Source organism: Vidua chalybeata, chromosome 4, assembly GCF_026979565.1.
Source record: "Vidua chalybeata isolate OUT-0048 chromosome 4, bVidCha1 merged haplotype, whole genome shotgun sequence".
NCBI lineage: Eukaryota > Metazoa > Chordata > Aves > Passeriformes > Viduidae > Vidua > Vidua chalybeata.
The window spans coordinates 5,257,509-5,270,837 of NC_071533.1; the positions used below are offsets into that span (position 1 = coordinate 5,257,509).

The window sequence follows — 13,329 nt, forward strand, 5'->3', positions numbered from 1 at the left end:
CACCATCCATTTTCACAGCACAGGCTAAGCAGAGTGCAGAACCTGACCCACAAACCATCTCCTCTGTCACAAGCCATTGCTCCAGTACATGAAGGGAGTTCAGGAACACCCTGCTTGTTCAGCTAAACTGAAGGACACAGCAGACCAAAGACATTCATTTGGAGGGGGAAGCAAGTCTGAAACAAGCTTTATGTTTGATTTGAGAAAAGGACACAGCATCTGGAAAATGGTTTTGTTGTCAGATAACACTGGATGTGTGTTTGATATCAGTTGAGAGCATGTTGTGACTACCAGAGGAATAATGTGCCTGTCCAGTTACTTTATGCATGTGACAGCATGCCCTAATGCATCACCAGTGGCCTCAGGCCAGGCTCACAAATATTTAGGTAGGCTAAGGTCATGTTTGGCTGTGAATTCTCTCCTAGAAGAGACATTTGTAATGAGATATCCAATATCTTCATGATTGCATACGGCAAAACCCTTACACTGTCAGACACACACGTCTGCCACTATAGAGCCTGAAGAACTTACAAGCAATCAAGCACCTAACCCAAGGAGAGCATCCTGATTTCAGTGTCTTTAACAGGCTCTTTGTTATGTGGAGTCAAATGCACCACCCCAACATGCACGAGCCCTAAACCACTGTCCTCATCTCCACAGCCAGCTGTAGACAGGCACCAAGCACAGGAGGCTACCAGCCCAAATTCTAATCCAAAACGGAGACTGAGGGAATGGGGAAGAATGAAGTTGGGCTGTTCACACAGCAATACACTATTTTCAGTGCTAGTGACACCTCACAAGGCAGAGGCTGGGTCCTTAGTGCTAATTAAAGACCTGTCCTCATATGTAAAACACAGGGTTGAAAACAATGCTGTTCAAATGGAGCGTAGCATCCCAAATGCTGACGTGGTTGAGCACAAACTGCCTGCAATAAACCTGGCTGCATACTGCCTGAGGAAGATGAAAAAAAATCTCAGCAAGAGTCCAGTTTCACCATTATAAATAATTTTTTGAATTTCTGTATATCCTCAGCAGCAGGAAAAGCCAAGAAAATGAAATGCTGTTAAAAGGAACAAAGTAAATACAGGGGAGGTCAGCAGGGTTAGTCTAGAGGGCAACAGATACCTCTCCCAAGAGCTGTTCCTCTGTAGTCTGGCCTTCATCCCCCTCATTTGGCACAGATCCATCAGATTCTGTAGGAGCCTTCAGCAGAGAGAAGATGCCATAAAAACCCACCAGTGAAAGAGGCAGAAATACTTTGCATTGCAGAGTACAGTCACCTTTCCACCAACCAACAGTTAGAATCAGACTGAAAATCACAGAAAATGCATTGGCAATATATGCTTGAGCCTCACAAACGGGGCAGAGGCCCTGTTTCCTTGCTCTCTTGTCATTATACAGTATCTTGTGCTGTTTTCATCTTAGCTGCCTCAAAACATGCAACAACAGCTTTCTTCCCCACGAGGCAGCTACAGGTGACTCTGAACTGTCTGTGGCACAAAAGCACTGCAGTCCTGCTGTAGACTCAGGCCACTGCAATTACAGTGTGGGCAGTGCCTGAACTGTAGTTACCAGTCTTGTAGGAAAAGTTATAGGACCACACTCTCAGTCCTGCTTTCTTTAAAGCCTGATGAAGGTGCTGTTCTTGAAATCAGGTGCCAATGAGACCCCATATTAAAATCTGTGACTGAGAGCCCTTCACTGGAAAAGGAGGAGAACATCTGAGTGGACAAGAAGTGGTTGTTTTTTTTACATAACACCTTCATCCTACTGAATGTAGTAACTTGGCACATGCTGGATTATTTGTGACTTACTTTGGAACAACTACCAAGTGGAAAGAAAAATGATTCTTGCTTTAAAAATTACCATGACATTATGAAACTAACCACAGAGTTACATACATGTGTTTGCTTACCTCTCCCAAGACACCATCTGCAAGACCTTCTTTATTCAGAGCAGATGTGATCTAGAAAACAACAAAGATTTAAGTAAGTAACCTTTTAAAGAGGCACCAAATTCTCAGATTGCAAAACTGGCACATATAGCCACTACGTTGCTTGCGCAACAGTTCACATGAAATTAAACATTTTAACATAAAACTAAAGCCATTTCCTTTTCCAGCCTGATGATGGATTTACTGCTAAGATACCTGCACCCCAAGCTCTGATGGAAACAACAGCTGCCCTACACCTTTAAACCTTTAATTGTCAACTCAAGGGCTTCAAACTTCACTAGAGGTGCTGGAAACCACAGGAATAAAAGCAGTATCAGAACATGAAGGACAAAATCCTCTGTCTGCTCTGGTCAGGGAAAATAAAGCAGCGGCAATCCTTGTGGAACAGAGAGCCTGTCAGGAAGCTGTGGGTTCCTGACATCAGGCACTTGGCTGTGGGCTAGGATTTTCCAAGGTAAAAAAAAAAGTTTAAATGCCCAGCTTCTACTGCTTTGCAAAGCAAATCATGACTCCAGAGTCAATTAGGGCTCTCAAAACCAGCAATTTTTGTACAGAGTTTCTATATTATTTCAGCATCAGGGAGCCTGGGTTTCATATTGCTCCTAAAATTACCTACTGCTTTTTTTATTGTAGGCTTTATTTTACCCTTGTAGACTGGTTTGTGTAAAGAGCTGAGCTCAAATTGCTGGAGACAGCTTTCTCTTTCTTTTTTAACCACTGGTTTACAATAAAAATGAGAAATCCAGGACTTGGCTTGCATGAGAATCACAGGTTTTAAGAATATAACCCACCCTTCCCACATTCTTAACAGCTTATTAGAAGAAGCTGAAATCTGTGATCCCTGTTTTTACTTTCCTAATGCTACCAATAATAGTAAAACCAAGTTGTGATTTAGTGAGCTTTTCATCTGGGCATCACAGACTTTCAGATGAGCTGTATTGTGCTGCTTATTGACACTGAAACACACGTGGAGTCAACTTTTTTGTGGAATGTTTTGACAAAATAGCTACATAAAGCCAGGACCTTGCAGCTCCTCCCATTTGTTTCCTAAATATTGAAATAATGGGATAGGCCCAGCATTCCAGGCCACCCAGTTCAGCTGTGCCTGTTTTCCCAGCTTCTCCCCATGCACAGGGCATATAAAACCAGAGCAAAAGCAAGCAGTGGGCTTTAATCTCATGAGGCCACTCTGCAGAATCACTACTAAATTTCAACTGGATTTTCTGATTAAGAGCTGCTCTTCAAAAACAGGATTACCCTTACTGCGCTTGCCTCTGCACAAATATTTAAAAGCTGAGGACAAACTGTTATCAAAACCATGATTTTTCTTCCATAATCATATTAATTTTGCCCTGAAGGGCATTTAATTTGTGAGCACAATAAACTTTAATAGAGCCAATCTTTGAAAATAAAACATTAGTTTGATATAATGAAAATGAGTCAAATGTTAAAATCCACTGAAACAGAACTGAAGAAATACTAGATAATTCCTGGGTAGACAACTGGAAACAACGGAGCCAAAAGGCACAGCAGGTAACTCCCTGTAACACTGAGTAAAAGTCTTCCAGCTGGGAAGAAAGGTCTATAATGATGTGCAAATTGCTTCCTGATAATCCAAATTTTGCTTTTCCAAATGTAACCACGGTTGACCTTTGGGCTTGTTTTTTTTTTTTTCCTTTTCCTTTCAAAAATGAATGATGTCTCCCACAAACAAAAAAGACTGTCCATGTCTAGTTAATGAAAACTGCTTACACGTTCTTCTACCAGAAAGCCTAAAAAGCAGATCTCATTCCACGACGCTCGAAGTAGAAGGATGTCACATAGCAAAGTTACATGAATAGCCTGAACCTTTGATAAATATCAAAGTTTCTTGATGAGTGAGAATTTCATATCAACAATGGATAGCCAGATGCAGACACACTTCTGAAGTCTGCTGCCTGCTCTGGCATTTCCACTGAACATCCACATTGCAAGAAGACACAACTAATGAGAAAACCCAACAGAACAAACTGTTTTCTGTAAGAAATCTGAAATTAAATTCTGAAATTCAAAAGTTACTTATCTCACATATTGCACATTTACCTTCTTCCTCAGATCATCCTTCTTGTATCCTAAGAGCTCGAGGTATCTAACACGTGAATCTTCTTCGAAGTTCACCTTTAAAAAGTTAAAGACTATATTGCAATTCACAATTTTTCATTTTCTCCCTCACTGGCAAAAATGACCCAGTGAGAGTTACTCAGCAGTAAACTGACTTTACCCAGTCAGTTTACTCTGAGTAGACTGAAGGTAACAATGTGAAATGCAAAAATCTTCAGTGACTTGGTCAGCTGAGCAGGTGGGCAAGGCTTCCATCTGGCTATTGTAGGTGAACAATCTGTTTATCTGCTTCACTTGGAAACCTCCAAATGCTTAGAGTGAGCAGTGAAAGCCCTTCTAAAGCTATCCCAAAGGTTTAATCCTTCTCAGCAGCTCCCTGTACAAATATGTGCTGATGGGGAATATCAAAAACCGTGGGATACCCTCACCCCACCTTTACTTTGCCGTGACTCCTCGCAAACCCCACAAACACCCCCGCTCCTGAGGATCCTCCCTCTTCTGGTGGGCCTCCTGCAGGGCCATGGCTTATGGGCACTATTCCCACAGCCTGCAGCTTTTAGTTCCCAGCACCTCTTCAGCTAAATGTGCAGAGGGAACCACCTCCTGGCTCTCCCAGTCCCTGGGGAGCTCCTGAAGGGCTGTCACCCCGTTACCTTTAAGAAGGCCCACACGTTCCTCTCAAAGTCAGCCAGGGCCATGTCTATTTTCTTCTGGCAGTAGCTGACAAAGCCCTCAGACTGCACAGCCTCCTGCAGCTGGTTTGAGCGGGCCAGGAACTCCTTCTCTGTGACAACCTGGCTCACGTAGACGTGGGGATGCTGCTGCTGCTGCTCCATGCCCGGCTGCTGCGGAGGCTTGGCATTCTCAAACGTCACCAGCTTGCCTCCAAACTGGAATTGAAGCACACATACAGTATGTGAAAATACAAGTATACAGCAGGGGAGCATGAATGAAAATGAATTTTTCATAACATATATATGATTATTGTCCAATAATTGAACACTCATGACATCTGCTCATTCAGTTGTTTCCCCTCCATCCCATACTTCTATGCATGTAAGGAGCTTGTTGGATAAGTAGGTTCACATTTAATAAGATTTGTAAGCAGAGCCACTCCTGTGCCTGTTTTTTTCTCTCAGACAAAAGGCAGACCAGAAACTGAGAGCTAGAGCTGTGGGTCTATGCAGTACCCAGCAACAGTGGAGTATTTAATGATATTGCAATGCAGTTGCCAAAGAAACCTTTACTTGGCATCATTAAGTAAATGCTCAAGCATGATGTCTGCCCTGCTCTTGCCAGGCTGTTTAGCAGTTGAATCTCTACTGAGAGATAGGCAGTCAAAGTTGTGACAACATTTGAAAAGGTAAAATCAACACAAGAAAATAATTAGCAGAGGCTTATGATATTATTTCATTCTATAGCTCAAAGTTAATTTACACAGGCAAGTCCAATAAAACCTGCATTAGAAAAAAGCAAAAGCCTAGCCAGGGAACAGACTGACACCTGGCTCCTAGGAAACCAGGACAAATAAGGGAATAAACAACATCATAAAATAACACATCAGTCAGTGACTAGGCAACATCACTTCTCTTTGACAGGAGAAAATTGCATTTAATTTGCGCATCAGATGATGAATAAACAGACATATGATGCTGAAAATTGAGTAGTATTGCAGCAGAGAAATCAAATTCAAATGGACAGGTTAAAATCTCCAGAAGTTCCCAAATAAATGGCCTGTGGGTTTAGAAAACAAGCCAAAAGTGGAGCCAAGGCGCAAAAAAGCTGAGCTTGCCATCCCCTCAGCTGGCTCCTCTGCAAATCAACCAGCCATGGAGGCTGCAGGTAACAGCAACTCCTGTTACCTTGATCAAAGCTAACCTGAGTGTTCTCCACCATATTGGTTCACATGAGTGCAGTTTGAAGCTATGAAGTCTCAGATACTTGCCCAGTTTGGTCTCATTCCCCACGGTGTATATTTATTTACTCTAAAGCAAGCACTGCACAGAAACAAAAGTGAAGCCCTAATGCCAAGGCATAAACAAATGTCTCTCAGCAACGTTTCTTGTCCCAAGCATTTTGGTCAGGCTTTCCCCAGTGCCCTGTCTGGAAACTACCCCGAGCATCTCCCGTTATGATAACAAAGATGAAGATCTCCCAAGGTGGAGCCCCACACTGAATTCCCCCCTTCCTAAGGAGTTTAGCAGGTGCCAAAGCACTATCTCCCTACCTGCCAGGCCAGCCCTGCCCATCCCTGTCTCCTCCTTACCGAGAAGGACGCTCCCATGGGTCGCCGGATCCACTTGGGTGGTTTCTTCAGAGGCATCACCACACTCTGTGGGGCAGTCTGCTGGGGAAGCTGCAGGGGAGGCAGGGGCTGGCCCGTGCCAAACGGATCGAGGTTCCCAAAAGACGAGGAGAGCTTTGATAACACAAGGGGGAAAAACCAGAAGCGACATTACTCTAGTAAACTGAATGTATATTTGTGCTGAAGCGGTACCCCTGCAAGCAGGGCTGCAGGCAGCCACTGAAGACTTCCCATATTTTCCCCACCCCTCTTTTCTGTCCCTATTCTGAACAATTTTCAACACCTGGTCAACTTGCTTCTGCCTCAGGCCATCGGCGCTGCCGCCCATGATGGAGTAGACACTGATGCGCCCATCAAAGGAGGCTGCAGACAGCACAGCAGGGTTCCTCGGGCACCACTGGATATCAAAGCACCACTGGGTGTTCGTGGGCAGCTCGTACAGCACCTGGAGAGCAAAACCAAGCCCAACAAATCAGAGCTTTCATGGAGCACCCTGCCCCAGAGCAACAATCTTCCCGTGTGCCCCGAGGCCGGTCTGCTCTCCCTGCTCCCCGGCAGCTTCCACATCACCGTACACACTGACAGCAGGCAAACCCTTACGATCTCCAAACAGCAGGACATCACACACTACTGCTTCATCTCTTTCTTCTCTCATTAAATCTTCTCTTTAATCCTCCCAGGACAAATGATGCAGGTGGGGTATGTCTGTGCTGTCCCACTGACATTCATGCTAGCTTGTTCAGAGCTGATTTAGGTATCCTCACACGCTATGTGGAGGAAGTCTGTTTTCACAGGAAAACTGAAAAGGGTAAAACCTGCACCATGGGCAGCCAGCCTTTTGTGCCCTGGAACAGACAAACTCCCCTTACAGCAAATATTTAACCATAAACCAGGAGACACTCAAAGAACAAAGTGCTAGCTGTCAGCAAAATGCTGTCTCCCGTGGAACTAATTTTTATTTTTAATAAAAACATGCAGCATGATTCAACCACATGTAAAAACTTCAGAACAGCACAGGAACCAGCTCAGATAAATCATCTAACACTGTTCAGCTTTTGCACTTTTGGGCCAATGTCTGAATTTTAGAAACACTTCCCACTCCACAATTATTGCCCACTGGAGGCAAGGAGCCCTCCAGCATGTCTGAAGCCTTTCTCCTGGTCTAGGGACAAACACTGTCTGAAAAACAGATCTGCATCCTCTTTGAAAGGTATTCCCAGGCCCAAAAGGGCAGGGTGGGAACACATTTGAGTGGCTCTCACTGATCTGCCACAACTATGGCAACCTGCAAAAACCCTCCTGACTGGATGAAGTTCTTATAGAAGGAAAAAGGCTATTGTAACAATGATCCAGCCACACTGGACCCAAAACAAAATAGGAAGCATACACTTAGTTTAAGTTCAGCCATTTCCATCTCTTATAATGAACAGGAGCATCCCTACTCAGTCAGAGAGAAGCTGCAAGGACAAATCTGTAATATTGACAATACCAGGAAGGAATCCTCCCCCACAACAAGCTCAGAAGACACATATAGCAAACAGGATAGGGGGCAACATCCCACAGAAGCATCATTCTTAGGAATGCAAGCACAGGAACATGTGCTTTGCATCTGCCACCTCTGAGCAGACATTTCTGGGTTTTTAGAAGTGGTATGCATACAATACCTCGCCTGTGTTAGGGTTGGAGCAGAGAATTTTAGCATCCTTCCCACAGCTAAGTAGCAGCTCTGGATCTGCCATACTCCAAGCAATGGCCAATATACCCCTGCATGAAAAGCCACAACAAAAAAAAAAAGCTTAAGGTTTGTGATAAACAATGCATATTTATAAGTTCAGCATCCCACATCAAAATTCTCTCTCCACTCCTTCCTCTTACAGAAGGAGGAATTTTTCAATGTTATCAGCCCTTATTTTTGTTGAAATAGATATTATTTTCTGCATGAAAGGTATAAAGATGCAGCCATTGCATCTGAACATTAAATGCAACAGTCATATGGGAGAACCTGGGCATTAGTAACCATATGGTTTGTTTGCCTGCAGTGCCACTGATATCCAGTGTGCAAACCCATAGGTAAGGCCAGTGACTAGGAAGTTTTTCAGCTTTTTATTAGCAAGACATTCAAGTCAGCAGAACCCACTGGCAGCAGTTTTGGTAGAAGCCACAACACTGTTCTCCCTTCTTAAATCAATCATTGGATTTAATCAATAAGGAAAGTTTCACCAACAATGGAGGAGGGACAAGAATTTAACAAAATCATCCACTATACCAAAAATGAAGGCATTTAGGAGACTGAGGGGCACAGAAACTCTGCAGACCTACACGAGGATGTGCCTGGGCGCACCTTTAGTACGTTATTCAGCCAAAATCAACTACTACTAATTCTTTTTTCCTTAGCTTCCTCTTCTTAAAAAACTTAGAAACAAACTAGCAGCTTCACTGTTTCAGCAGCCTGGTGGGTTTGTTTGTTTATTTACTTTTGGGGCCTGTTTCCTTCAGAGTACCAAGCTCCAAAAACACAAGTCTTTCATGGCACAGGGCTGCCACAGGTCAGCAAGCCAGAATACAGCACTGGCTGCTGCTGAAATTGCCAGCACCAAGGGAGCCTTCCTCCCCAGGGAACAGCAGAAGTGAGGTGCACAAACTGGGACAGTCACCAACAGTGCAAATACCGTGGAGCACACCATGCTATACAAGACTCATACCTTGTGTGACTTTCTAGAACACGAAGTGGCGAGGAGGCAAATCTCAGGTCCCACATCTGAATAACAGGCAGCCTGTCATCCTCCGAGGCCAAAACCATCTGGGTGGCAACTTCAGGGTGCCACGCCAAGCCTGAGCAGTGCATCTGAGGGGAGACATCAGGCCAAAGCATCACCTAACTGAGCAGCACTAAAGGAAAAAGAAAACTAGCCCAAATATGTCTGTGTGCGTGGTAAAACATCACTGCAAGGGAATTTGCAGGTGTGTTTCCAGGAATTATTTCTGACTGCGTTCAGACTGGGAAATTCTCCTTATTCCTGTGGATGAGGAGACTTGCACTTAAGTTTCCCAAGGTCCTCTCAGAGAGATTACACTGTGCTGACTTTTTCACAGTCCTAGGTTTTAATGTGAGAAAACACTAAAGCTCACCATATAAACCTTTTCCTCTAGTATTTTTATTGCTAATTTAATAAAAGCCAACATGAGGCAGAGAATGCCTCATTATTGTCAGGAGAACATTGCATCACAGGACTACCATCACATGATGAAGACAGCCTGCTGTGCTGCTGTTATGTCAGGCAACAAACAGAAAACACTGAAAGTTACACAGTTTAATCAAAATAATAATACAGTGAGGATAAAGCTACTTCCCAACCACCCACTTCTAAATTTCAGTTTTAACTCTTGGAGTTTGTTATAGCAATCTTGTATTTCAAACAATATCAAATTATACAAATATGTCACTCTCCACGAGTTGAACAGGCTCTTTTTTTGGACTTATACTGCCTAAAGGGGTGGCATGGTGGTTGTAACTATAGGAGGCAGCACCCCTGTAACCTGATCAATGCCACACTTCTCCGTGGCAAAATCAATAAAATCTTTCTGTGGTAGCCCCAAACAGATCTTCCTTAAAATTCAGTCATCACTCTGATAGGACACCTGAGTGCCTTGCCTTGCTTCAGCCTGTAGCTGGCTATTTTAATTTATAATGCTGACAACCCCTCTTGTATAAATATACTCCCAAGAGCAAACTGGGCCAGGCACCAGCATCTCTGTCACATAAGAAGGGGTGCCACGAGCCACCCCTCCACCTCTGTGCAAGCACCCCAGCAGCTGCAGGAGAGAACTCACCCTGTTGTTGTGGTCACTGACTTTGATGATGGGCTCGTTCTTCCTGAGATCCCACACGGTGGCTCGGCCGCTGGGGCTGGCGGACGCCAGGATGTGCTGCACTTGCCTGTTCCATGCAATGCAGCTGATGTCCTCCAGAGGCTGCCGCACACACACAACAGCCTGTCACAACCCTGCTGTTTTCAGCACTTGCTACAAGTGACACATCTGCAAGGCAAGTGCCCCGTGTACTGGGGTGTGCTCTGGCTTCCTTTCTACACGTGCTGTAGTGTACAACGCCTCAAAACATTGATTTATAAGCTGCTAGAATTTCTCTGTGAAGTTATTTTCTGCTTTACGGTACTACACATTAGTTATTAAAACAAGACTAAGCAAAACTGTCTTCAAGAACAGAAACTTAGTCCATGAAAGTGTATCCAGACATATGAATTGCTCTTTTGTCTTGGACTTAGGTATTTATTTAGCAAACAAAAAAAAAGGTTTGCTTGAAGAAATTCCATGGTTTTTTTTTCATTCCCCTCCTATTCTTATTTTTAGACCAAAAATTTAAAGCATTATTAACCCAGCTCCTGTTGCCCTATTATTTCTAGTTGTCATTATAAATACGGACTAAAAGATATCCCAGCCTAAAACATCATTATTAGACATAAAAAGTCTTTTACTAAGGTGAGTATCCTCTCAAATGCCTACATGTCAACGAATTACTTGAACTAAACAAAGTAACCAAACCCCATAAAGTTTAAATTAAAAAACTTTAAATTTAAGATTATGTCTCAACTCATTTGCACACTTTTTTGTCTCCAAATTATCATGCAGTAATAAACCCATTTTTCAGTAACCATGAACTTCCATGGAATTTTGTAACAGCAACAGAAGTGTGCTTGCATTGAAACAACTTCCTCCCATTCTTCCATTTCCTTCACAAGGCAAAAAGCACAAAAGACTATTGTTTTTCCCCATATATCATCTTTAAGAGACACAGGCTAAACACTGGACCTTGAGTATAGCAATTAAACCACTCCCTGAAACCCACCAAGGTAACTGCAAAACCTACTGCCTTATCATCTGACTTCTCAGTAGCTGCTTTTTATCTTTCTCCTATTTTTTCTCTGTGTACCTTCATCATCTTCAGATTTGTGCATGCACTGAAACACGCAGGGGAAAACTAAAAGACAAGTAATGGTTATGGTATTTGAAAAGAAGTGTAACCTGAGATACTCTGCTTGTTGCTTGATAAAATTGAACATTTCTCAAATATGAAGGGGACACTACAGCTTTCCCTGGCCAAATACAATTTCTTAACAAGAAACTGCCACATGAAGACATGGCTGGCTTGTGCAGCAAGCCAAAACTGCAGGTCTGTCCTGGATAAAGAAGACAGCACATCCAGGGCTGCTGCAGGGGAAGCTGAGCCCACCACTCATTGCCTGGACCCGTGCACACTTGCACTTACAGGCACAGCCAGGACACTGCTCTCCAGGGGCTACAAAAGCAGCAGCATCCAGTCACCCTTGTATGCAGCTACTACCCAAGTTTGACTTCAAGAGGCTTCCCCTCCTCCATGCTCTTGAGACTGCTTTAAAACTGCAAATTTCAACCAGCTGTCACTTAACTGCCATGCATCTTTTTCATGAGTCTGCTCTGGAGAATTTAATAAACACAAATCTGGTACCTGTGTCTTCACTCCTGGTGTCATTGGTGTAGCAAAGTTGTTCAAGTCCCAGATATAGATTTCAGACTCATTAGCACCAGAGGCCACCAGATTAGTCTGTAAGAAATATTAATAGGCATTAAGAGTACTTCAGCATCAGCTCTCCCAGTCTTAGCTGCTGGGAGGCATCAGATCTGCAGGACTCTGTGAATTTCCCCTGTCAGCTTAGGATATAGGAAAAAACATAGGGGAAATAGTGACACGGCAGAGGAGGAAGCAGTGCTGCAGTTATGGCCACCACAGAGCTTTGCTCTGGACAGTGTGGCATTCCTGCCCTGCCCACAGTGAGTGCAGCCATCCAAAGCACTCCTGCACCTGGGATGAAAAAGTCCAGGCAGGGCAACATGAGCCAAGGTCACCAAGTGCCCTTTGGTCACATTTTGTGGCTGATGACAGGCAAGTCCTGAGTTCACAACAGGCAGAGAGGGACAGGAAGCGATTCAGAGAGGACACAATGAACACAGTACAGCCTTGCTGGAGGCAAGTGTGCAGGGACAGAAGTGTTATTTAGGAAACAAATCCAACTGAATTCTCACACAGCTGGTGGCAACAAGGAAAAATCAACACACTATCCAGAAGGAAGTAAATGCCCATTGATGTGGGAAGGACTGTTGGTTTTGAGAGCTCTTCTGCTCAAGAGGCCACATGGCTGTGTCCCCTTGCTGTCTCCTCTTAGGAAGGAGGCCTTGAAGGTGGATCCTACCAAATCACCAAAGGAGAGACCTGAAAACTGATCTCACCAGAAACATCAATGAGAGCACATCATTCCTTCCTGTGTGACTGGCACAGTGCACAGAAGCTAAGAGAAGAAACTGACTAAAAACACCCTGAAGAGCACCTCGACACATAAGCAGAGCTAAAAAGATCAACGAAATTGACAAGGTAAACTGATGAGGGGAAAGAATGAAGCAAATACCTCAGGCACTTTCATTCCCCATCCTGAAATGCCAGTAATGGGACAGGTGTTTCCTACTAAATACAAACAGACACTCAAACACCAACTATAGTTCATGCTTTCCAGGGGAGGGGAAGCAGCAGAAACATCTCAGGTTACAAGTTAAGACAGGCCACTCCTCTATTAATGGTATGTTAAGAGAAACAGCAGAAAAACCAACCTGGAACATGTTGACATCGAGTGCTCTCACTGGTCCCGTGTGCTTGTCTTTCTGGGCTATTATTACCTCAGCCTCCCCATCTATGATTTTGGCTGAGTCATACAAGATGACATTTCCATTTTCACCCCCAGCAATCAGGACTCCAGACACTCTGTCCCCTGAGGTCATGCTGTGAGGGCCCCAGATCAGCTTGTGGTACCTGTAAGACACAGAGGGCCCCACAGTCTTAGAGCCATCCACCACCAGCTCCCTGTAGGTTGATACATCCCATTTTTGCTCACCCCAGCTACAGTGAGAGAAAAGCACTGCCTGC

At 44.0% G+C, this 13,329-nt stretch overlaps 1 protein-coding gene across 15 annotated transcripts in view; it reads right to left on the reverse strand.

Moving 5' to 3' along the window:
- The window catches only part of SEC31A (SEC31 homolog A, COPII coat complex component), a 39,678-nt gene that overhangs the window by 22,466 nt on the left and 3,883 nt on the right, over positions 1-13,329 (reverse strand). For 11 of the 15 annotated variants that reach the window (XM_053941785.1, XM_053941780.1, XM_053941778.1 and 8 more), the window contains exons 5-15: positions 13,017-13,215; positions 11,863-11,958; positions 10,191-10,331; positions 9,062-9,204; positions 8,024-8,123; positions 6,643-6,804; positions 6,321-6,473; positions 4,708-4,944; positions 4,037-4,111; positions 1,916-1,966; positions 1,126-1,203 (exon numbers count right to left, since the gene is read on the reverse strand). In XM_053941785.1, coding sequence (XP_053797760.1) covers positions 1,126-1,203; positions 1,916-1,966; positions 4,037-4,111; positions 4,708-4,944; positions 6,321-6,473; positions 6,643-6,804; positions 8,024-8,123; positions 9,062-9,204; positions 10,191-10,331; positions 11,863-11,958; positions 13,017-13,215 — 1,435 coding nt within the window. The remainder of the gene's footprint in view (positions 1-1,125; positions 1,204-1,915; positions 1,967-4,036; positions 4,112-4,707; positions 4,945-6,320; positions 6,474-6,642; positions 6,805-8,023; positions 8,124-9,061; positions 9,205-10,190; positions 10,332-11,862; positions 11,959-13,016; positions 13,216-13,329) is intronic. The other 4 variants (XM_053941782.1, XM_053941781.1, XM_053941779.1 and 1 more) reach the window with 1 other exon arrangement.